Source organism: Ailuropoda melanoleuca, chromosome 17 (assembly GCF_002007445.2).
Source record: "Ailuropoda melanoleuca isolate Jingjing chromosome 17, ASM200744v2, whole genome shotgun sequence".
NCBI lineage: Eukaryota > Metazoa > Chordata > Mammalia > Carnivora > Ursidae > Ailuropoda > Ailuropoda melanoleuca.
Genome location: NC_048234.1, coordinates 21,958,535 through 21,980,808, shown reverse-complemented (window position 1 = coordinate 21,980,808; position 22,274 = coordinate 21,958,535). Strand labels below are relative to the sequence as shown.

At 45.3% G+C, this 22,274-nt stretch overlaps 1 protein-coding gene across 1 annotated transcript in view; it reads left to right on the top strand.

The window, feature by feature from the left end:
- SMARCA2 (SWI/SNF related, matrix associated, actin dependent regulator of chromatin, subfamily a, member 2) overlaps positions 1–22,274 on the top strand; it is a 169,883-nt gene that overhangs the window by 128,339 nt on the left and 19,270 nt on the right. The window contains exons 28-30 of the mRNA XM_034647334.1: positions 4,256–4,473; positions 12,425–12,478; positions 21,894–21,999. Coding sequence (XP_034503225.1) covers positions 4,256–4,473; positions 12,425–12,478; positions 21,894–21,999 — 378 coding nt within the window. The remainder of the gene's footprint in view (positions 1–4,255; positions 4,474–12,424; positions 12,479–21,893; positions 22,000–22,274) is intronic.

The following is a 22,274-nucleotide window of genomic DNA, read 5'->3' as shown; positions in this document are numbered from 1 at the left end:
GCCAAGAGAGCAAGAAGACCTGGTCAGTGGGCAGAAACAGTGATATTTAAACATCAGAGTTAGGTATTAGAATACGGAATCTCCCATTTCCTCTCCAAGAAATTTCCCATGCATTGTCTAGATGTCTTTAGAATTGCTCCTTTTGATTTTTCTTAAGATGGTCTGTTCCACCCTTGGGGTGGGGGGGGTGCTGTGCCACTCTGAGAGGTGGGCTTGGAGATCCCGAGTGGAAAAGGCAGCCACAGCGAAACAATGCCCCGGAGTTGCCCGTGGCTTTTGTTTGCTTGTCCCTGTTTACCTATTCACAGCCATGGATCCCTTCTGTTCTGCCCTGTAGTATTGTGAAGTCAGGTATAATAGCACCCCATTACAGTGCGGGTTAAGAACAAGGATAATGCAGCCTTCCTACACTGTCTGTCTTTCCCTAAAAGACCAGACCCACGTGTGGACGATTTCCCGGTCAGGTCTGCCATGTGCTTTTTGCAAGCTGCAAAAAGTGCTTTCAAACCGCTTGCCCTGCACAACGGTCTCCTGCGTTCTGTTATCAGAACCCGCACGCGGCTTTCTTAAAAGCTAATTGAAGAAGGAGCCAGTCTGCATCTCCTTCTTGCACATCCTGTGTCGTAAAAATGTATTCTTAAAAAAGAGAGAAAGGAAAAGAAAGAAAGCGAAAGAAGGGGGGAAGAAAAGGTTGCCATCCAGTGGAGGAAGGAGTAATTCCCAGCTTCATTCAGGAAAAACGCAGGCTGGAATATGCTTAACTATTTTAACTTGGCTGGGGATTTTTACCACCAGAAGGGTTTTTTAAGTGACATCCGGAGCCAAATGGGTGCAGTGTGCCTTTAAGGAAAGAAGTCCCTCACCAAACTTCCCTGTAGTTGTATCTCACCGTTTGGATAGGGGAGGAAAGTGTTAATTTCTTATTTGTACACTTTTTTTCCCCCGACTTCCTTCCTATTCACTTCATTAAATCTAGAGGCAGTTCGGCATGGGAGCCGTCTGTATGTTGAATTAGGGCTCGCACTCTTGCGCAACACGTCACCAGTCGGAAACTGGGGGTTTGCTTCTGTGATTTATTTCATTATTGTGCTGGTAAAAGGTTTGGAAGGGCATTCTTTTCGGGGTAGTACTTTAGCATTGTGTAGCAAGTTTTTTTTTTTTTTTTTTTGGTGCGCCCCCCCCACCCCGCCTAGCACTGAGTTGAGTCAGTTGAGCCAGTTAAATAAATAATTTTTTTAAAAAAATAAAAGAACAGTTTTAAATTTCTGCGAATAATTTTTACTTCCATGCAGGAGTATATCTTACTCTACTTCTTTAAGTGCGAAAAGCACTGGGAAATATTTAGTGAATTGATTTCCATTAGAAAAAGACCCTTAGAAATCCTTGAACGTAAAGTACTGCATATGGATGTGTTTGGGGTCTTTGGGGGAGGAGGGAAGAGGTTTGGTAGCTGACTGCATTCCTGCATAAAACCTTAATTTAAGGGGAATAATGGTCAGTACTTTGTGTGTTTCCTTGTGATTCCCAAACCTAAATTTCATACGAATCTGCACGTATTAGCAATTGTCATAAACATTGTCTCCACTAGTTCTTTTTGCAATTTAATTTGTTTTCGCTTCTTAGCTACTCCCAGATTTAGAGATTGATAAATCCAAATATCACGAGCTTATGCTTTGTTCCGTGGGGTTTTTTTGTTTTTGTTTTATTTTTCCAAAATTAAGGGGAAGGGGTGAGCGTAGAGCTATCCCTTTCACAGCTACCCCTCTTCATGTACCCCACTGAAAAGAAAAACAATGAAAAATATTACAGCAGGAAACTGAAAGGAAAGTGTCACAGCTGTTTGGGATTTTCTTTAAGGAGAAAGAATGACATTGTATTAAAATGTCTGAACTTGAGAACATGCACATTGCTTTTCCTGACATGGATTTAATGAAAAAAATTCTTTTATACCAAAAAAAAAAAAATGATTGCTCCAAAAACATGCAGCCTGTTTTTTTTGTTGTTGTTGTTGTTGTTTAAAGCACTAAAATGAGTTTTTAAAAAATCCCCCCCAAAACATAAATTGTTTTCAATTTTGTAAAATAAATTTGAATATTAATTTGTTTTCTTATTGGCTTAATTGTGAAAATGAGAGCAAGAATCAGAAACCATCTGAGCTAAAAAATCTCTAATTCTGCTGCCTGGAATAATAAGGGGGAAAAATATGATAAGTAGTTGTCAATATTAAAACAGGCTGAAGGAGGAAGGCTTCGGGCCTTGTAGTAGGTAGAATGAAACAGCAGATTTGAGTATCCACAATCCTTTCAGTATTAAATTTTCAGTAAAATAAAATTACTTGTATATGAAAACATAGCCTTTCCCCAGCTCTCTTTTTTTTCCTGATCAGCTGATGAAGAGACTAGCAGCTCGCTGCTTTGCTGGCTTGTTAATTTTATCCCCACTAACTGTGATTTCCGATAGCCGGCCTGCTGATAGTGGTAAGGTAAATATCCTTTTTCGTTGCCGTCTTGAAGATTCAGTAGAACTACATCCCAGGCATGTGTAGGTGTGTAACACATCAAAAGCCGGTGTTCTCCGTATTTCTGTGTGCAACTGGGTGCCTGAGGAGAGCAGTACCATTAACTGTTGACAGCCTTGCATGCTGTATTTATTATTAGCATGTTCAGTCTCCAAGATTTGCGGGACAATTTCCTTTTCTTCATCTTCGCTTAGCTGCAGTGTGTTTAGCTATATAGTGGGTGTCCTGCTTTTAGGCAAATGAATATTAATGAAATAATGTGGAGCTTTTTCTTTTTTTCTTTCTTTCTTTTTTTTTTTTTCCTTTTTTCCTCATAACTCATCAGATCTCGCCTCCTTCATAGTGGTTATCTGAACACTGTAGGATCGTGATGGAAATTGTCTTTTGATTATTAAGGCCTAGCCTCAGACTGTCCCTTAGGATTCTTGTCTGTGTGCATGTTGCTTCTATGGGTTTGCACATTGGAAAGATGCATAGAAAACATTCTTTTAATCCCACTAGCATTTTTCACACGCCAGGTTGTTTTGTGTTCTGCACCAGGTTTTTTCATAAAACCTTTCTTTTTCAGGAGGCATTGTACACAAGTGAAAGAAATTATGTCTGAGCTGTAATCACTCTTTATATTGATTGTTATACTCACATGATCATAAATATTAGCCATGTTTGGTGCTGTGGAGAAATGAAGGTAATTGCTTTATGATTAGGGCTCTTTCAGCTACGAGAAAGGATTGATTAGCATTTGCATACTGGAAGCAATATTGAGAGGCAGGAGGAACAAATAACAACATCAGTTATTTTGTGTGAGAGAGCAATCTTGAAATGTAATTTAAAGGTTTTTTTAAAAAAAATTTCTTTTTCATGGTCAAATTTCCTTTTTATCTATTTTTTTTTTCATTGCAGTTTTATTTTTCCTAAGTTCTGAGATTTACCAGGTGGGGGGGAAAAAGAAAGTTTAAACTTCTGGGTCTGTCACATGGATCTTTTAGCCATTTACGAACAGGTTTCTTTTATACCTGGTTGTTTTTATAGCTGTTTTATTATCTCTCTGCATTAGTGCTGCTGGCTCTGGTTTAAAGCAAGCGTTTGCAGGTAATTGGGAAAAAGTGTTTGTTGTTTGTGAGTGTGTGTGTTCTTTATCAGATGATTTAAGTGCGTTTACCAAGGAATGTGGCTTTGTACTTCCTGTTTCCTTGTTTACTCATTGCTACGTTAGAACAAAATCTGGATGAAATTCTGATTTATGTTGTGAATCATGAGTAAATTGATGTAAAACCTCAAAGAAGGGTCGGAGCTTATATGATTGTAAGGATGTATTCTTAGACGGATTTTTTTTTCTTCACCCACCCCTCGTTTTGTTTTGTTTTACTGCCCCCCCCTCTTTACAGTAATGAGACAATTAAGGTCTTTTTCTTACACAGAGCTAAAATTTCATTTGGATTCAGTTATCTTTCAGATACTTAAATGTATAGCTCTTTTTGTATTCGTCATTTCTTCTCACGGTTAGTGTTTCCGGCTTTCGACATATTTTGTTCACGGATTAGACTTGGTTTAAAGACGCATTGATTCAATATGGCGGTCTTTGCTCTTCTTACTTGACTGGTTTACTGTTAACTTCGATTTTTTTTAATTTTATTTTTGTTAGTTTCATTTTATTCTTATTACTCAGGTTGGCTTTTTAAAATTTTCTTGGTGATTCTCCTGTCTTGAATTTTCTTCCTTCGTTCCCTGCTACACCAGGCCATTGAAGACGGCAATTTGGAAGAAATGGAAGAGGAAGTACGGCTCAAGAAGCGAAAAAGACGAAGAAATGTGGATAAAGATCCTGCAAAAGAAGACGTGGAGAAGGCCAAGAAGAGAAGAGGCCGCCCTCCGGCTGAGAAACTCTCCCCAAATCCTCCCAAACTGACGAAGCAGATGAACGCCATCATCGATACTGTGATAAACTACAAAGACAGGTGAGTGTTTCAGTCCTACACCTTGATCGTCTTCGCCAAGAATTTGGTTGATACTCAGCACAGAGCAAGATTTAGGAAGGTGGGCGCTGGGGCGTTAAGGTTCTTCCTAGTTTACGTTTCACGGCTTTTGCCCCAAAGGTGTCAGGAACCTTGTACCATGTTCACAATGGCTGCTCTTGCAATGTGAATGCTGTTTTGTCAGCTGTTATTTGAGGTATTTGGAAACAGGGGCTTAGATTACAAAATTAAAGTCTAAACTGGAGGACGATTCTTCAGGATCTCTGAAATACCATCCTTTATGGGAAGGATTTGGAGTGGTAGTGTGAAATTATACTTTTGGGCTGAGTTGTTAGGGAGAGAAGAATCCTAGCATACTTAAGGTAAATATTTCGTGTCAAGACTCTGCTGAAAACCAAACAGATGCTTCGTCAAAAATGCCGTTCCTTCTTTCCTTCCAACACGCTTGAATGTCTGAGCGCTTGTTTCCAACCATCTCCTTCTTCGTAATTGGACAGCATGGCATTTCAGCAGATGTAACTCGTGTTCATGGAACTTTTCAGTGTAACGTTGAGAAATCTGTCCCGGACACTGGTATCCCCAGACCTGTGTCCGTCAGCCCGATACAGTAGATAAACTAGTTGGGCTCCATTTTGGGTAGTTGTTTTGGTTTCTGCTTGATAATCATGTGATGCAGTTTTCATAGGAAGACCACATCTCATTCCAATTGAAGAATCGATAGGAAACAGAAGAATTACACATTGTATTTCTCTCGATGGCATAGCGGCATTGATCAGTTTTTGGTTACCAATTTTTTTTTTTTTTAACATTAACTAGTGCTGCTCTGTACACCTGGGAGTGTTTAACATGAATAACTAAGTTGTGGTATTAGTTTTTCACTGTGACTTGAGTACGTGTTCTATACCAGGAAGAAAACTTCATTATAAAGGTAAAATAGTATAAAAAGGAAGACACTTTCTACCCAGAGGTTTTATTGTAGGTCTTCGTTATATTATCTGTAAGGAGTTTCCAGAAGTGGTGGAAAGTAGCAGGAGGCGTGTGGGAAAGAGTCAGAATTTCATGCCTCTCTTTGTGTCCCAGATTTTTTAGGTTCTCTGCTTACTCTTTTTACTTTGTTGTTGTTGTTGTTTGTTGTTATTTTTTACAAGTGTACCCCCTCGCTTATTTCGGAAGTGGCGACAAAGAGCAGCCCCCATTATACTGGGATTGGATAAGCTGCTCATTGACACAGGGGAATGACAGCCGTCCAAGGAAGGAAAATTTGGCCACAAGTCCATTTCTTTGACCAGAGCGAACATGCAGACTTCTTTGTAAGCCAGGAGTCCAACTCTGTCAAGTTTCTCTCGGTCCCCAGCCCTATCAATAGATGTGCCACAGGCAGGAACGGTTTCCAGGAAACCAGCTTGGACATCGTTGCCTTATTAGATCAGCCCCCGGTGCAAGGAAAAATAAGTAGAGAGGATCACTCTTGCATACGCCACCAACGCTTTTGCCTTTGTCTCAGGAGAGTGTGACATCTGTCACTTTGCCCAGGTGTGCCTTGTTCGCAACCTGCTGAGTGAGTCTAGGGCTGCGGGAACACTGGGACGAGCCAAGAAGAGGTTTAGAAGCGAAGCCTTTCATTCCAGGTGACAGCTCGCTCCTTTAATGGTGTAAAAGAGGTCACCAGCTGGTGGACCACATATTGCCAACAGATTGATTTATTTCATGGTTCATGTTGTTGGGGTGGGGGAAGGGAGGACAAAAAGAAAGCAAACACATAAAACTGGCGAGATTTCTTAGGAACTTCAGGGATTTCCCATTCTTTTCGAAAAAACTAAAGATCATGCTACATTCTACCCAAGTTTCCCTAGGGTCAGAGTTGGTGGGAGTGGAGACGTGGCCACCCCCTCCCCATGGGCCTCCTGCTCTGGGGCACGCCCCCACTCCCCATCACCTGCTGTCACCCTTCCAGTGTGGCGTGCCAGTGGCCATTTGTCATCATGCCTTTCCCATGTGGCCCACTCGACTCCTTTATATTACCTGCTGGCTCCATGGCCTTTTGGGTTTATGACTTCCTGAAACACATAGCTGTGGGCTGACCACTTTCCTCGAAACCCCCACCAGACGTGAGGTTCCATCCCACACCCCTCCGCTAAGCACAGCCCGGTAGCTGACGGGACAAGCCTCGCCGGGGTTCAGCTACCCGCGTTTGAGTCTTAACTCCAGCGTTTACTCTCTGGGGGCAGCTTCCTCACCCCCCTGCGCCTGTTTCCTCATCCACAAAATGGAAGGGTGACGGTAGCTGCCTCCAGAGGCCGTCTGTGAGTTTGAGGAGTTAACACAGGCCAAGCTGGTGGAGTCTGCTCATTACTGATAATCAGCCTCTCAGACTACTTTTACCTCCTCAGGTGGGTAAATGGAGCTCTGAGCGCTTGAAAGGAAGTGTCCTTGCTGATAGGATTTCCATCCCTTTTTTCCCCCAAAAACAGAAAACACGGTTTCCCTGGGACTGATTATTGCGCATATCTCTCTGCTTGTATTATAGCGGAAAGAATATTTAAATATTTTAGCATGCAGACATTAAGTCCTCTTTTTTTCCCCTTCCCTTTCTCTGCTTTCAATTACTTATTTAACCCTTCCTTGACAAGTACCCTCCTACGGCCGGTTCTGTTAGCTTTCACCTTTGGGTGCGTTCTAGGGAGTGGGTACTCAGTCGCTGCTGCGTGTTTCATGGATTGTCCGTGTTCGTAATCGAGAAAAAGCACTTATTCTGAATATTTCTGTGTTTTATTTCTCTTACCCAACTTGGTTCTCAAGTAGGAGGCTCTCAAATTAGGAGGGCCTTAATTGGATACATTGTTACATTTTTGTTGGATTTAGAAAATACTGCTGGGAAATGTACCTACCCTTCCATGTGTTGAGATTTCTGTACCATTAAAGTCAGCTACTAATATAGTAACTCAGCCTACCTGTGCAAGAAATACCACCAGTCCTCCCCTCCCTCCTGTCGCCCCAGCCAAATGTTAGGGCTCTGACAGTCACACAGATTAGCGGAGTATTAAATAAGAACTGCATCTATATTTAACTGATATATAAGAATTAATTAGCTCTCATGAGACAGTTTTTTCAAAGTTCTTGCATGATTCTGGGACAGATGTATCTTTCTTTTTTATAAAGAACTAGGATAATTTAAGCGTCCATTTATTCCCTTTGTTTCCAGTGCCAGGCTTTTTTTTTTTTTTTTTTTAGGAGGATACTTTTAAAAATGTGACCCCGAAGAGCCAGTACTTTTGTGTGATTCACAAGTGTAAAAATCCTCTACAGTAACTGCTATCTAAAGGTAGCACTGGTCAGCTACAACTCGTTCTTTTCCCCCAAATCAAGCAGTGTTTGTTTTGACTTACTATATTATGCATTGTTTTCTGTTTCCATAGAAGGTTTTTTTAAAAATCCTGCTGTAAGACTATGTAATATTTAACCTAAGACTCAGTTGCTTTGAAAAGGGATTCATCCTAATCTGCATTTGTAGCCCTTTAAAATTGCCCCTGGGCTGAGATCGGAAACCAGGTGGTGAGGTGCAGTCTCCTGCAGAGAGCTGTCCCAAGTCTAGAGACGTGCCTTAGAGTTGCTTGGATAAGGGAAAGATTCTAGAGGGATCAGGGCTCTAGCTCTCCCTGGTCCAACTTCCCACAACCCAGGCGTGTCCCCCACACCACCTTGGACAGACCTCCATCCAAGCTCTGTGTGGACACTCCCAAGGGTTAGTTCACTGTGTTAGGGGGCAGCTCATGACACTGAAGGACACCTCTAAGCACAATAGTCATTTCCTATATTAAAATCGATGCAGCCTTCTGTCTTCTAGCTATTTGTTCTCCTTGGACCTTCAGAGAGTAAACCTTCTCCTCATTAAGAAATGTCCTTTGTGAACAGTGTACCCACCTCAGGACGTTCTCCTTGAGGTTGAAACCCCTCCCTTGGCTCTCTGAGTGATATCTAGATGTGCACCGTTCTGGTCCCCTTCTTTGGGCACATCCTGCCTTCTTAGTGTCCCATTGAACACACGGCACCCGAATGCCGAAGGTATTCTGATGGCTAAATGCAGGGTGCTTAGCTTCCTTGGGCTGGATACCAATATTCTGTTACCGTGACTCAAGAGTGCGTTAACGTTTTCCAGCAACTCTGACACAGACTTAACCTTTATGGAACATGGGGCTTGTTGAAAAGCTTCCATTCCCCAAAACATGCAGAAAGCTCTTTTTTCACTTGATGCTGCCAAGGTTAGCCTCAACTAAGCATTTGATTTTTTTTTTTTTTGAACCTCTACTGACTTCATTCTTTCCTCTGCCAGTTCCATTTAACTGATTCATGTCCCATCTTTCTAGTCTACTGTTATAACTTAATTTTTAGGCTTTTTAAAAAAATGTTTCCTTGTCTAAGTCTTTTGGGGGGGGTTCATCAGAAGATTTATTATAAGCTGTTGCTGAGAAACTTGTAAAGGACAAAGGACAGGTCTCTATCCTGTGCCCCCTGAAAATCACCTCAGGTTGAGAGGAACGTAGTAACCAGTAATCCCTAAAGTCGATTAACCGTCTTCAGACTCACATGACCATGCCATCATGTCACGCACAGTCATCTATCCTTCATCAAGGCGATCAAGAAAGGCTGAAACCAAGAGCTACCAGATTCATGGCCCCTCCAATCTATCCACCTAGAAACCCCACCGAAAGAATGAAATGAGGTTAGCCTGCCACTGCTTTTTCTAGGAGACCCCCTACTGGTACTCAAATGATGTTATTTATCTTCCCTAAATAGCCCCTTGGCGTCTGAATAATTTCTTCTAAATTTTTTTTTTTTTAACCGAGGATCCGCATCAAGCATAGCAGCCTCACGTGTCCTTTTTCACGTTGACACAGGGACACTGGCACTCTTCTCATCTTCTGACTCCATTTCTAGTCTTTGTGATTTCTTAAACATGATTAGAAGCAATCTGCACAGGCCTTCAGGATGTAATTAGTTTGCAATTGGAACTTGGACTCATTTGAAGTGCCTTCCTATGCTCCGTCGACTCTCCCATTGGTAGCTTTTGTTCGACATTTATTGTGCCTTACTTTTCAAATCTGAGCATTGTTCTCATCCCTGAAGAATCTAGACACAGAAGATGAGGTCGTGTCATCTCCTCGCTCCCTGACCATTGTTGGAGGTCTATAGCATTCCAGGAGGACTGGCCCTGCCGTCTGCCAGCAGTTGGGACTTCAGGTCCAGCTTTGAGGATGGACACAGGGAAGCAGTCGGGGAGGCAGGAGAGACCTGTCCGGCCGGTCTGATGGGTGGATGAAGCCCTGGCCCGGGGGTGGGGGCGGGGCCAGTGCCAGATGCGCTCCCTCCTCCCTGACACTCTTGAGGCCCTGCTGCTCTTCCTGAGTAGGGACTGTCCTCTTCTTGCCCTGAATTTTAAGAAGCCTTGGCGACATGTCTGAGAATGGTGGAAAGCCTTAGCTTGTTCCGAATGCTAGCTGTCCTCACATTGTAGAAAATCATTCCTTCATCCTGGAAACATTTGTGGCATCCCTCCCTTATTTCCAGCCCTGTGCTGCGGAATAGGGCCAGAGGGTAAAACAAACAAACAAAAAGCCTCAAAATACTTAACCCTACTCGCTCACTGTACATTGGAGGAGATAGTCTTCCTGCCACATGGTCTTGCTTCCAACAGGTGGCTGGACAGGGGAATTCAGGGAAGGGGTCACATGAGCTCGTAATAGGAGGGCACAATAGACATTATCTCGTGTTTAGGGTCACTTTTGGAAAAAAAAAAAATACTATCCTTATGAAGACGTTTATCCTGGGAAAGGAGGGCCGACATTTCATTTCCTTCTGTTATATTTTAGCACCTTTCCAATACATTTTAGCACCTTTGCACGGAAGGACTCGGTAGACTGCCGACCTTAGGACCTAGGTGTCCTCATTTACGTCCTGTACACCCTGAAGTCACTTGTATCCTTTCCCTCCATTGAGGAAGAGCCGCTGTCTTTGAAGGTCCACATCTCATCGATCCATTCTCCAGAATGGATGGGCTCCTGTTAAAATGTTGCCTTGTTCCAAGGTTTCCTCTCAAATGCTTGACCTGAAGTGCGTTATTTACCGTGTGGGGGGCTCTCCTGCATTGATCACCATCCAGAGGCTTCGGTCCAGGGTGGACTGTTCATACCACTGTTTCTCCTGCTTCTCCAAAATAGATTTGTAGTAACATGTTTAAAACCAAATCCACATCACTCTGTTCTTCTTTGAACCCTTTTTTGTTGTTGTTTTGGTATTTTGTACCTTTTTACTTCCCCCGCCTAAGGTGACCAGATCGCTGACCTGGGTAGGTCTGTCCCCGTGTACTCCTTACCCAAATCATTCGAAATTATTCTGCCGGGATTTCTTTTGTTCTGAGCCTCACATCCCCTGTGTTAGTTTCAACTCAAAGAACCTTGCCCATCGTTGTCCAAATTATTTATATCCTGCTCTATAAATTGTCTAAGATAGTATTTCTTGTTGCCACGTTCCTCTTCCTCTGTTTCTGCAGGTCCTGAGACAACATGGTCTGTTTTTCCTCTGTATCCCCGTGGTTCACATAATCACCAACCCAGCGTCCCAAAGGTGCAGCAGAAAAAGTGCTCCCAACCCCGTGCCTTATTCCTGATACGCACTCAGATACCAGGTTCCCTTACCACACGCACGAGCATCTATCTGTCCTGGCCACCCCGGCTTCCGTGGGCCCACACGCTTCAGCAGGAGACCCTCCCCGCGGCTGGCCTGGCCTGCCGCCTCTGTCCCCTGCCTCCCGCCTGCTCCTCGTCCCGTCTTTCTGGGGTGTGTGTCTGATCCTATCTCCCTGGTAACGTTGCATGGCTTCCCACTGAGCACCCCATGATGGCCAGCTTCTCAGCGTGGGAAAGGTTGTCTTCTGCAGGCCCGCCTCGATGACCTTCCCAGCTTCGTTTTTCCATCATGTGCCTTCCTGTTCCTCCCTCTTCTTTCAGACATTCCAGCTCATTCTTTTTTTTTTTTCCCACCCACCTTTCCATTCTCCCGGTTGATGCTTTTCCTCCCTCTGCTGTGCCTCGAGCCCTGCTAAGAGCTGGCAGTGGCTCCAAGAAGGGATTTTTCTACATAGGCTGTGTATGCCAGAGGGTGCCGGCCTCCCCTGGAGTGAGGTCTGGATGGGAGGGCAGTTTCTCCTGCGATGTTTGTCGCCGCACAAAGGGACACCAGTGTAGCAGGCTCAGGATGGCTCACTTGAAGTGGCTTCCCTAGAGGCCCGTGGAAGGGCCCGAGGCCTCAGGTGCTGGTTCCTTGTCCTTCCCAGTCGAAGTGACTTACTTGGAAAGATGAGAGGTCTGGTTGGCAGGGCCAGCTACCTGGCTGGTGTCCTCTGGCGTGCCGTGCGTATGCGGGCTGCTGTCACATCGTGCCCTCCAGCTCTCTGAGGTAAGTAGTAGGCCCCGCTGACGCAGGAGGAGCTCGGCCCGCACAGGGACAGGCCACAGCTACTTCCGCGAGGTCACCCTCCCCCGCCCCTCCCCAGCCAACGCTGCCTGACTGGCACCCCTTCCGGAGCAGTGGTTGGAACCTGTGTCCTGACGCTCCCCTAGGACATGTGCAGAGCGGAAGTGAGCAGCAGGCATTTGTGTAAGAGAAGCAGGAAAAGTCTCAGGCCTTAGGAAATGGTTTTTGGGGGGGGTTTTCCCCCCATTTCTGGAGAACGGTGTGTTTTCTCAGAGCGTGGTTCCACTCATAACCTCTTGTGGTCTCCCCCCAAATCCCCTGAGTAGGCGAGGCAGGTGGGCGCGCGGTCTGAAGCTTGGAAAAGTGAAACGCGTTCCCGAGGCCACCTGACATAGGAGCAAGAGCTGGGCTGGGCCGCGAACCCAGGTCTTCTGACTCCGGTGTTCTTTCTACTCTACCACAGGTGTAACGTGGAGAAGGTGCCCGGTAATTCTCAGTTGGAAATAGAAGGAAACAGGTCAGGATCTGTCTTGTATGCCCTTGTCTCTGAATACAGGTATCCCTTGGCACAGCGTGCAGACCGACTCCGAAGGAGCCGCAAGCACATTTCTCCACGTGCCCACCCCCCCCCCGAACGGCCCCCACTCGGGGTGGGGGATGGAGGCGCACGGATACTCTAACACACGTGCCAGGGCTTTTCGAGGGTGTCTGTGCCGCGCTTCAGTGTGGGTGTGTCCGCGCTGTAAATGCCCTTCTTCCTACCGCACCGGGGGCCCCCCAGCAGGCCTGCCTCCCTGCCGCGCCTCCGACTCGGGTTCTGTTGCTTCCCCTCCCTCCTAGCGCAGCTTCTGTCTTACATGCGCGGGCCTCCTAACTCGGGGCTGCCTTGGTGTCGAAGCTTCCTGAAAAGCGCCGGCGGTGCGTGGCTCTCCCGCGGGCGCGGAGAAAGGTGCGCGTGCCCGGCGTGTCTGGTGTTCTGGAGTTCACCGCGGCGCGCAGAGGGTTGGCGCCCAGGGTGTGGCTTCTGGGCTCACCTGCCCGTGGTCCTGAGCGTGCTAGGCCGGTCCCTCTGACCTTCGTGTGCTTTTGCTTCTGTGGGTGGAAGACAGAAATGCTTTTCTCCTAGAGATTCTGGGAGAATGAGGTGATGTGGGTCAAGGGGGGTGGGGGTGGGGTGTGTGTGTGCAGGATTTCCCAGGGCGAGGGGATACTAGTCCTACACCGAAGAGTTTTTGTCTCCCTTTAAGTCAGCCTGAACTTAAAAAAAAAAAAAAAAATTTTTTTTTTTTTTGTATGATATTTGACCATCCATACATATTCCATTTTTGTCGGTTGACCCAGTAACATCCTTTACAGCATTTTTTTTTTTCCCTCACTAGTGTAGGATCCAGTCTAGGGTCAGGGGAAAGAGGCGTTTAAGCTTCTTCTCTAGTGCATTCCAGAATGAATACCCATCCCCAATTGTGCATATAGGGTGATTAAACCTGGGAATGATTTGTACCTACCCATGTCTGTGTGGGGATGGGAGTATCGTGAGGATGGTTGATTTTTTTGATAATTCCTATTGGTGTTGAGGAAGCAGTGTTCGGTTCCAGAAGCCAGACACCAACCGTGGGGTGTCCTGCCGGACATCAAGAAGCATGGTCCTTTTTGCCATCATGAGACAGAACTCAGTCTGGATATGCCTTTTGGGATTGAAACAACAAATAACTTTGACTTTATTAGTTTGGCCACTTTAAATAAGGAAGCAACTTGGATGAAAGCTTCCGCCACCTGCACCCGCAACATGGAAAGGAGGCTTTATGATCTAAATGGTGTGATGTGGCTAAACGCCCAACCCAGTAAACAATGACAGACTTAAGCTCCTTTCCCCCCCCCTCCATCAAAATGGTCATGTGACCATGAAAAGTGGATTAATCACCACTTTAAAAGGTATTGCAAGCCTCCCATGTCATGCCTGGGCTTTTCGTGGAGGTGATAGTGCTGTATGTAGTTGGGACCTAGATAAATCCATTTTTACAAGACACATTTAAACTGTGAGTTCCAGAGCCATTGCAAGGGGCTTGACATTTCCTCCCTCCAGGCTCTGGAGTCTTTCTTGTCCCTTACAATCACGTTTGCTTCTTTTTTCCATACGCCCAAGTTTATGATGTGTGTCGTTCAGAGCTTAGGATGAACAGAATTTGAGAGTCCTTTTCATGTGTTCAGAAGCACTGAGCATTTTCCGTGCCAGTCTCTGTGCGAGTACTGAGAATGGGGTAGAAATGAATCCACTGGAATGCCTTGAAGCCTAGTTGGCAAGAGCTACGAAGGAAGAACGCGTACCGGTGGGAGGACGGTGTGTACGGGGAGGGAGGGGCGGGTCAGCGCAGGTGCGGTGAAGGCATCGGGTCTGCCCATGCGCAGAGTGGGGGACCCCAAAGTAGACCGCACGAGTGGAAGACGAGGCAGAGGCACTCGGTCCCCTGTGCGGGGGCCGCCGTGGTGATAGGGAAGAGCAGGACCTTCTAGAGACCGTGCGGACTCCAGTAGGACCGGACCCTGCCATGGAAGGGGAAGGGGGCAAAGCGTGGAGCAAGGTGGTGGGTGTGAGGACAGAGGTGACTTCTCAGAAGTGTGACGGACAAGACTCCAGAGCAGACCGGACGGGAGACAGGAGAACCTACAGATCGCCGGGGGTACCCCGTCTGGTAAGTGAACGTGGTGCCGCTCACAGGAACGTGCGTGGACGGACGGGGGGCGTGTGTGGGTGCCGCGTGCGTGCGTGCGCTCGTGCGTGCGCGTGCGCACACGGCTACCCATCCCGGCGTCCTCCCTCCCAGGAAATCCAGTTTCTCTCCATGGCTATAAACTGCCCTTGACGTTGTGATTATGTTGCTAGTATTGACTATTCCTTCAGGACTAGCCAGGAAGCTCTTTTAGACAAAATTTATTTTTAGCATTGTTGGCTGGCACCAGACTTTGTGTCTTTCTTTAAAAAGGGGAGGGAGGCTAGGACTGTGGATCTCGGGCCCAGGCACTTTTGCATCTAGTAGCTCTGATTAGACCGGAGAGAAATTGTCATGAAATAGTGGTGTGACCAAGCGGACACACTTGCAGAAAATCTTCATTGGAGGCAAAGAGCCTTTCTTCCTGTTTTGGATACTCGGGTCTCAGCTCAGGGCCCACAGTTTATCTCCTGTAGCTGCAGGTCGTAGCCTCATGCATTGTCTGGGATGGTGTTCCCCAGACTGGGGTCCCCAAACTCCAGTCCTGTAGCTTCTCGAAGATCCCCTGGTGGTGCAGTTAGAGGCTCTGAGAAGTCTGACCAAAAGTAACCTATGGAGCTTCATTCCACCCAGTCTAGCCCCAACTCCTTCAACCAACGAAACCCCCTTTTCTAGGGAAACCCTTTAAAAATCCATTAATTTTGTGTTCTGTGGAGCACACTTTGGGAAGTGCCGACCTGAAGCTCAGGACTTGCATTTCGTCCAGGGAGACTTTGCTCAGGGAAATGTGGATTTCAGTACTTGATTTTTCCCTCATAACAAACATGGGTACTTCTCACATGTTTAGTCGAACAAGCTCCTTCGACTCCTGGCGACTTGACACTTATTTATGGCGCTTGGCCAATTATACCCACATACAGCAAGTGGGCAGCCCACAAATAAACTTACCCTGTCCGCTTTCCAAGGCACAGAAGGCCTCCCGGGGCTTCCAGGGTCTGTGCGGCCCGGAAGAGCAGGGTCTCTGCCTCTCAGAGCTGCAGACCAATACCAGCCTCTGACCTCTCTCTGAGGGAGGAGGAGGAGTCCCAGCTGGATTAACAAAATGGAGTTTCTTAGAGGCCCATAAACCTGTCCTTAAAGTCACTCTACAAGCATTTTCATAAAAACCGGATTGCTCTGGAAGATGGCGGCTATTGGGCTTCTATGTTCTTACATATTCACAGGGAAAAAATCTGCCTCCTTAGACTCACACATCCTCCATCTTCCTTAGGAATTTGCTAAAACTGCAATTTAGGACAGAGCAGCCCTCCGGTGCCCCTTTAACCCACCCTTCTAACGAAGTGACGCTTGGGACTTGAGGCTCAGGTGGGGAGGCATTTGATTTTATTTGCCTGTAAAAGTTTTGTGCTTTTGACTGTGGTCACATTTCAGCCAAAAGCTTTGAAGAGTTTTCACTATTGCGAAGTAGAGACACAGGGTGGGATCAAAGGATAAAATTCTCAGGGGAAGGGAGAGGTGCAAGGTGAGGCCTTGCAAGGAAGGCATTCTTTGAGTCCTGTCCAGGTCTTCAGGAATGACATGACATAAAGAGGTGAGGTGGCTGAGCAACGTCGCAGGTGGACAGGTGCGCAGTTAGGATTCAGTACTTGTACCTGCTCTTAGGAAAGGTCAGGTGAGAAAAAGGGGGTAAGCAACCAGACATCCTGGGTCAGTATTCCTAAAAGAGTCAAGTGATAGGTGATAGCTCTTCAAGTGGCCTCCCCAAAATGCTTGTCTAGGCAAAGAAATCATATTCTGGGAATCCCACGTCCTGACAAGCACCTTTGCTTTGTAGTAGTAAGTTCAAGGAGAGAAACCTCAAGAAAAAAGAGGAACTTCTTAACAGTACAGTAGTTTCTGATGGTTGTGATACATGATACATTTTATGGAATTATTCTCTTCTATTTATTTGGCTTTATTGTGGTAGAATTAAAAGGTGCCAGTTGGTGAAATGTGCTATTTATGGTGATATAAATAAAAGTTGGCCATATACCCCTTAGATATCATTTCCCTGGAAAAAAATTAGATTAGATTTTTGACTTACAGCATGTTTTCAAAGAAGGTAACCCAGTAAAAGTGTTTGAGACCTACTTTATGGATAATGATATGGTTCCAAATTACATTAGAGTGTAAATTCTCATTCTGTTGAATCAGGGTATGTTGTTGTGAATATTTATTTATTCTCTGGCATATCTCCTTGTGGTCCTTCGTTTATGACTTTTTAAAAACCTAGTTGCGGTTGTACTGCATCTCCAATTTGATATCCTGTGTTAGTTAGTTAGTAATTAATTACCGAAGGTCCTAACAAGGATTTTCAGACTCTCTAACATTCTATTGTCCTTTCCCCAACAAACATTCCGGATGGTTTACATGAGTTATTCTAAATAATGCGGTGGTGACAAACATCATTCATGCATGTATGTGTCTGTTATATGGATAGACTTCTATTACATATGCGTGTTACCAGCTTAGAGTAGATCACCAAAAATGGAAGCACGTAGCACAGTATAACTGCGTTTAAGACTCTTGATAAAGCCTTGCTGCGTTCCTTACTGAGCCAAGTGAGCCATTTATCGACTGCTAACCCAGGGCACTTACACCTTGCATTAACCTGATGTAACCTTATTTTTGTTGCTACCTCGGGCACATCCTGTATCTACAGTCCTGACGCAACCCTGGGGGTGATTTTTACCCGCTTACCGATTCCACTGCCAAAAGCAAGTCTACCGCCATCACGTTCTGCTTCGGCATAACCTCCTATATTCTTCAGATTTCCAAGCTTGTTAGGAATTACCGATCAATACTCAGTAAGACTCAGGGGAGAGATCCCAGTAGTGAACACGGAGCGCAGGTGCTTTTCGCACCTGGTTCGTGCCTGGCTCAGGTCTCTGGGGGGCTCTCTGGGGAAGTGGGGTGCTACTGGGCTTGAGGTGCATTTTTAAGTGGTTTGTATTAAACCTCACAGGAATCTGACCCTGAAAAGCAACAGCCTGCTTTCACCTACTGCCTTCCAATGTTGACCCAATTTTTTAAAGTTTTCATCCCAAAAGATTTCCTGTGTTTGATTCCTTTAGGATTGTAGTAACTTTTTTTTTCTTCCCATAAAATCCTTCCAACTCCAAGTGGGTATTCTAAATCATGACATCTTTTTTTTTTTAAAATGGAGGCAAGATAGGTTTTGTTTAGTTATTAAGTGTAAACATGTGGCTATGTCAATGTTAGCTAAATTCTCTTTCAGAAGTATCCACTATCCATGCATGTCAACAGATCAGCCTAGGCAGGTTAAAAAAAAAAACAAAACAAAACCCAGAAACAAAAACCAAAAACCTCTCACCCAATACCTTATCTTCTAGGTTTGGGTTTGTAGGGAAGGTGGAAGAGCCAGCATTTTAAAGGAGCAGGTCTCTTAGCTAGCATTTCCACCTTCTGCCATGCCTAAAATGTAATCAGAGGGAAAGCTGATGTTTATGTAACATTCATCATGTATGCGGTCACCATTTTAGAATCCCAGGAGTGCAGACGTGAAAGTCGCATCCTTTGGTTTGCGGAAGTAATGGGAGAGAAGTGGGTTTCCAGATGAAGCCAAGCAAAGTTAGCCTCACTCGTGTGCCTGCTTATCCGTGTGTGTATACACACACACACACACACACACACACACACACACACAAGCAGTACATGCGGGGTTTGCAAACCACTATTCGCACAGGGGCCCTTCTGTCTCACACACCCTGACATCGGGGCCGTGGGTCCCTGTGCCCACTCACCTCTGTGGGGAGGAGCCCCTGGGCTGCTGGTCTACCAGCACCTGGAAACTGTCTGAAGAGCACAGTGTTATTTTATATTTTAGGTGACGCTCTTCCCCCACCCAGGCTCTTCCTTCTCAGGGTCACATCTCCTATTCTGGGACAGATCACTGTACAAAATCTATCTGAAGTCATGGAGCACCAGTGGAATCCTTTTTGGAGGAGAGGAGCGGGTATCCTTTCTGTCATGGGAAGCAGCACTCTTCCAGTGAACAATTTCTCCTTATGGGCCTTAAACTGTACAAAATGACATAATGGAAAATACCTAGGTGGGGGGGAGGTTAACCATTTCAACAGAAACAGAACACCTTCTGCAAACCATTGTACAATTAGTCCATTGTTCTGGACTTAAAAAAACTTTCCAGCACTGGGGGGAAAAAAAGAAAACATTTGAAAAGGTGTATTGAGAAAGCCTTTGCTCAGCTTGAGTTTGAGAAAGAAATGCCAAGAATTCAGAAGTCTGTCAGGCTGTTTCACTTCCTTTTTAATTTTTTTTTTTAACCTTTAATTTAGGAAAAAAATAAGTTACTGTAGTGATCTGTCAGCAAGTGGTCCTCCTACCTCGAAGCATTTTTTTTAGATTTTATTTATTTATTTATTTGAGAGAGAGTGTGCGCTCAAGTGGGGGGCTGGGGTGGGGAGAAGGAAAGGGAAAAGCAGACTCCCTGCTGAACAGGGAGCCGGGGACGGGGAGGACCCTGGGATCATGACCCGAGCCAAAGGCAGCCGCTTAACTGACTGAGCCACCCAGGTGCCCCTACCTTGTTGCATTCTATAACCTAAAGCTGGATGTCCTGACATTCCTGCTCAAGCTGGTCATCAGAACCCCCACAGGGAGGGGGAAGGCTTTGGGCCACATGTAAGGTGTTTCCCCCCCTCTTTGGAAAAGGGCGGGGGGAACCACCTATCCGTACATAGAAGAATGAAGTTCCAGGCAGGGAGGTACTGGGGGTTAGTTTGATAGTAAGAATTTCTTCCCATTTTTATGGAGAATGGGTTCTTGAAGTATGGTTGTTGGCATGGAGACTGGGAATTCGTAACCAAGTGGGGGTTGACCACAGTCTTCATCGGCACATGGGAAAGGAGCGATGCTGACCAGAAGAGTCAGGTCATCAGGACAGAAATGGTTTGCCGAGAATGAGCAGAGAGGAGGGCTTTGAAAGCCAGACTGAGATGTCTGTATTATGACCGCACCAACCTACCACAAGGGGTCTTTTCCAGTAGCTTCTAGGTCTTCTGTTTGCCCCTGTCCTCTGTCCTTAGGGAGACGGGAGAAAGGAAGTAGGACAGGAATACTGAGTCAAGGGAGCCCTAACTTTTGAAACAGTATCAACAAAATAAATTTATTTTCTGAGTCTCAGAACGTTCGGCTCTCTCCTTTACGAGCACAGGTAATTCTGGACTTGTCTCGTCACAGGGTCTAGAATTCCCACAACCCGACTGAGGGCAGAGACATCACACCGAGATTGTTTTGGCCATTTTGCCCCCGCTCGAAAGTGCTGTATCACATTCTTGGTGCAAACGGCTTATTTCTTAATTCACCAGTAGCACGGTTGAAATCGAGAGTCTGTCCGTCACAGGTGTACAAAGCACAGATGTCCTTGTAATCCATCAATAGAAAAATGACACCATCTGTTGGCAATGTACAAAATGACAGCGTGAAGATGTCACTGAGGGTCAGGTGTTCAATCCAAGCTTACAAAGAGGTCTGACTTCCTGATTGTTGAGAAGACACGGATAGAAATAGAAAAAGGGATAGCTATAAATTGCCTTCCAGGTACTCCTTTTCCAACAGGTAAAATGTTTGTGTATATAAATCTCAGAATGGTAGGAAAAGAAACAAACCAGAAATTGTGGCCCGATGGTGAAGGCGACAGTAAATAAGCTAGTCGTTGTCACATACTCGGTGGTATAATTTATGGAGGTACAGATGCATCTTTCAGCCTGGAAAGGGGGGTAGGGGTGACCATAGGGTGGGAGATGCCCCTTGGTTCTCCCCACCATAACCTAAAAATCCAATTCCCCAGTACACTACAGTGTTCTTAAACCCCTTGTGCATGCCCCTGATTTTCATATTCATGAGGCTCCTGTATGTATTAAAAAAAAAAATAAAACCAAGACCCAGCATAACAGAAAAACTCGCCCATTCCTTTGACAGAGGATTTTTGGTTAATTTATGCAGGCCCCTGTGTTCTTCAGCATTTTCCCCACTGGTTGCTAAGCAACCGTTTGAGTTACTGCGCATGCCTTTTTTTATGATAACTGTCATTATGAATATTTTTTAATTATACAACTGGGACTGTGGATTAAAACAGCATATTGTCCCTCATTCTCAGCCACAGCTTCTAGCGTGCTTGCACACTCCCGGACTCACCATCCGAAATTTACATGGCAGTGATTTCTGTTTATTTATTTATTTTTTTTGGCACGTCTGCCTTCACAAAGGAAGTAGAGACTTGCATCGTAAGGGAAGAGAGATTTTTGTGAAAAATGACTCTACCATTCCTCGCAAGCCGCCATTGATCTGGATAGGCCAAGTCAGATGTTAGCATCTTGAACCTAAATCACGAATATCTTTGTTCCTGTAGCCGTGCCTGCTCCTAATACTATAAGTGATGTTAAAAGCTTATAATGCTTTAGAAACTGTTTCTCAAAGTTATGAATTGCTAAGCATTTGTTGCTATTAAACGTGCTTTCAAATAAAGCTACCACGGATTTGAGGGAGGGTCCCGCACTAATCCCAGACACAGGAGGCATCTGCACTTGCTAAATAGGTTAGTTTTTCTGCTGCCCAAGTGGCTCTGCACGCACACGAGTGCATTTAGGCGATCGGAAGGGGTTCCTCTGGCAAATAATAATAAAGGTACGCATGGTTCGCAGTGTGTAAGGTGCCCTAAAAGGAATCAGACAGAAAAGACACACAAAGGCTTTTCATTTTGAGTTTCCAGAGTATATTGTAACACACTATTTTCCAAATAGGGAGTTTGAAGACAAAGGCGTATGGAAATAAAGCCATTGTGTTGCTTTTTTTCCCCCTACCAACTTAATTATTATTCATTTAAAAATGGAATTGTTGGTTGAATAGGACATTTTAAAGATTTCCATAAAAAGCAGAGCCACATTCCCTCTGAAAGAGGAACTCACAGTGGACTTGCCATATCCTGTGTGTGGCAGAGGTGGGGATCTAATGGCATTTTCATGTGATTTTGGAGTTAGCACAAGGAGCATTCATCTCGAGTGCACTCGTGGGACTTTTCTTGATTTAAAGGGCCCCGCGTCTGTAGGCACGGGATGCCGTTGGCTTTTTGGACATTTTCTGAAAGAAACACTTTCCTCGGTAGCGTTTGATCGGATCTGTTTGTTTGTCTCTCCCACCCTACAGTTCAGGGCGGCAGCTCAGTGAAGTCTTCATTCAGTTACCTTCAAGAAAAGAATTGCCAGAATATTATGAATTAATTAGGAAGCCGGTGGATTTCAAAAAAATAAAGGTAGATATTTTGTTTACACACTTTGTAAAAAGGGTGAAGCCATTGAAATGACCACAGTCAGGACTGGGCAGGGGCATCCTGTCTGACCGCAGTGGACACCCCCTTCCCCCCATCTAGGGCTTGTCACCAGAGTGGCAGGGAGATCCTTGGGCCTTTCTGTGTATTATGTGGAGAGCTCATACTGTATTATATTGCATTTTATTTAAGAAGTTTCAGATTTCTTCCCCGTCCTTTTGTGGTTCTTGTGTCCCATCCTGTGCTGTTTCTTCCCTCTT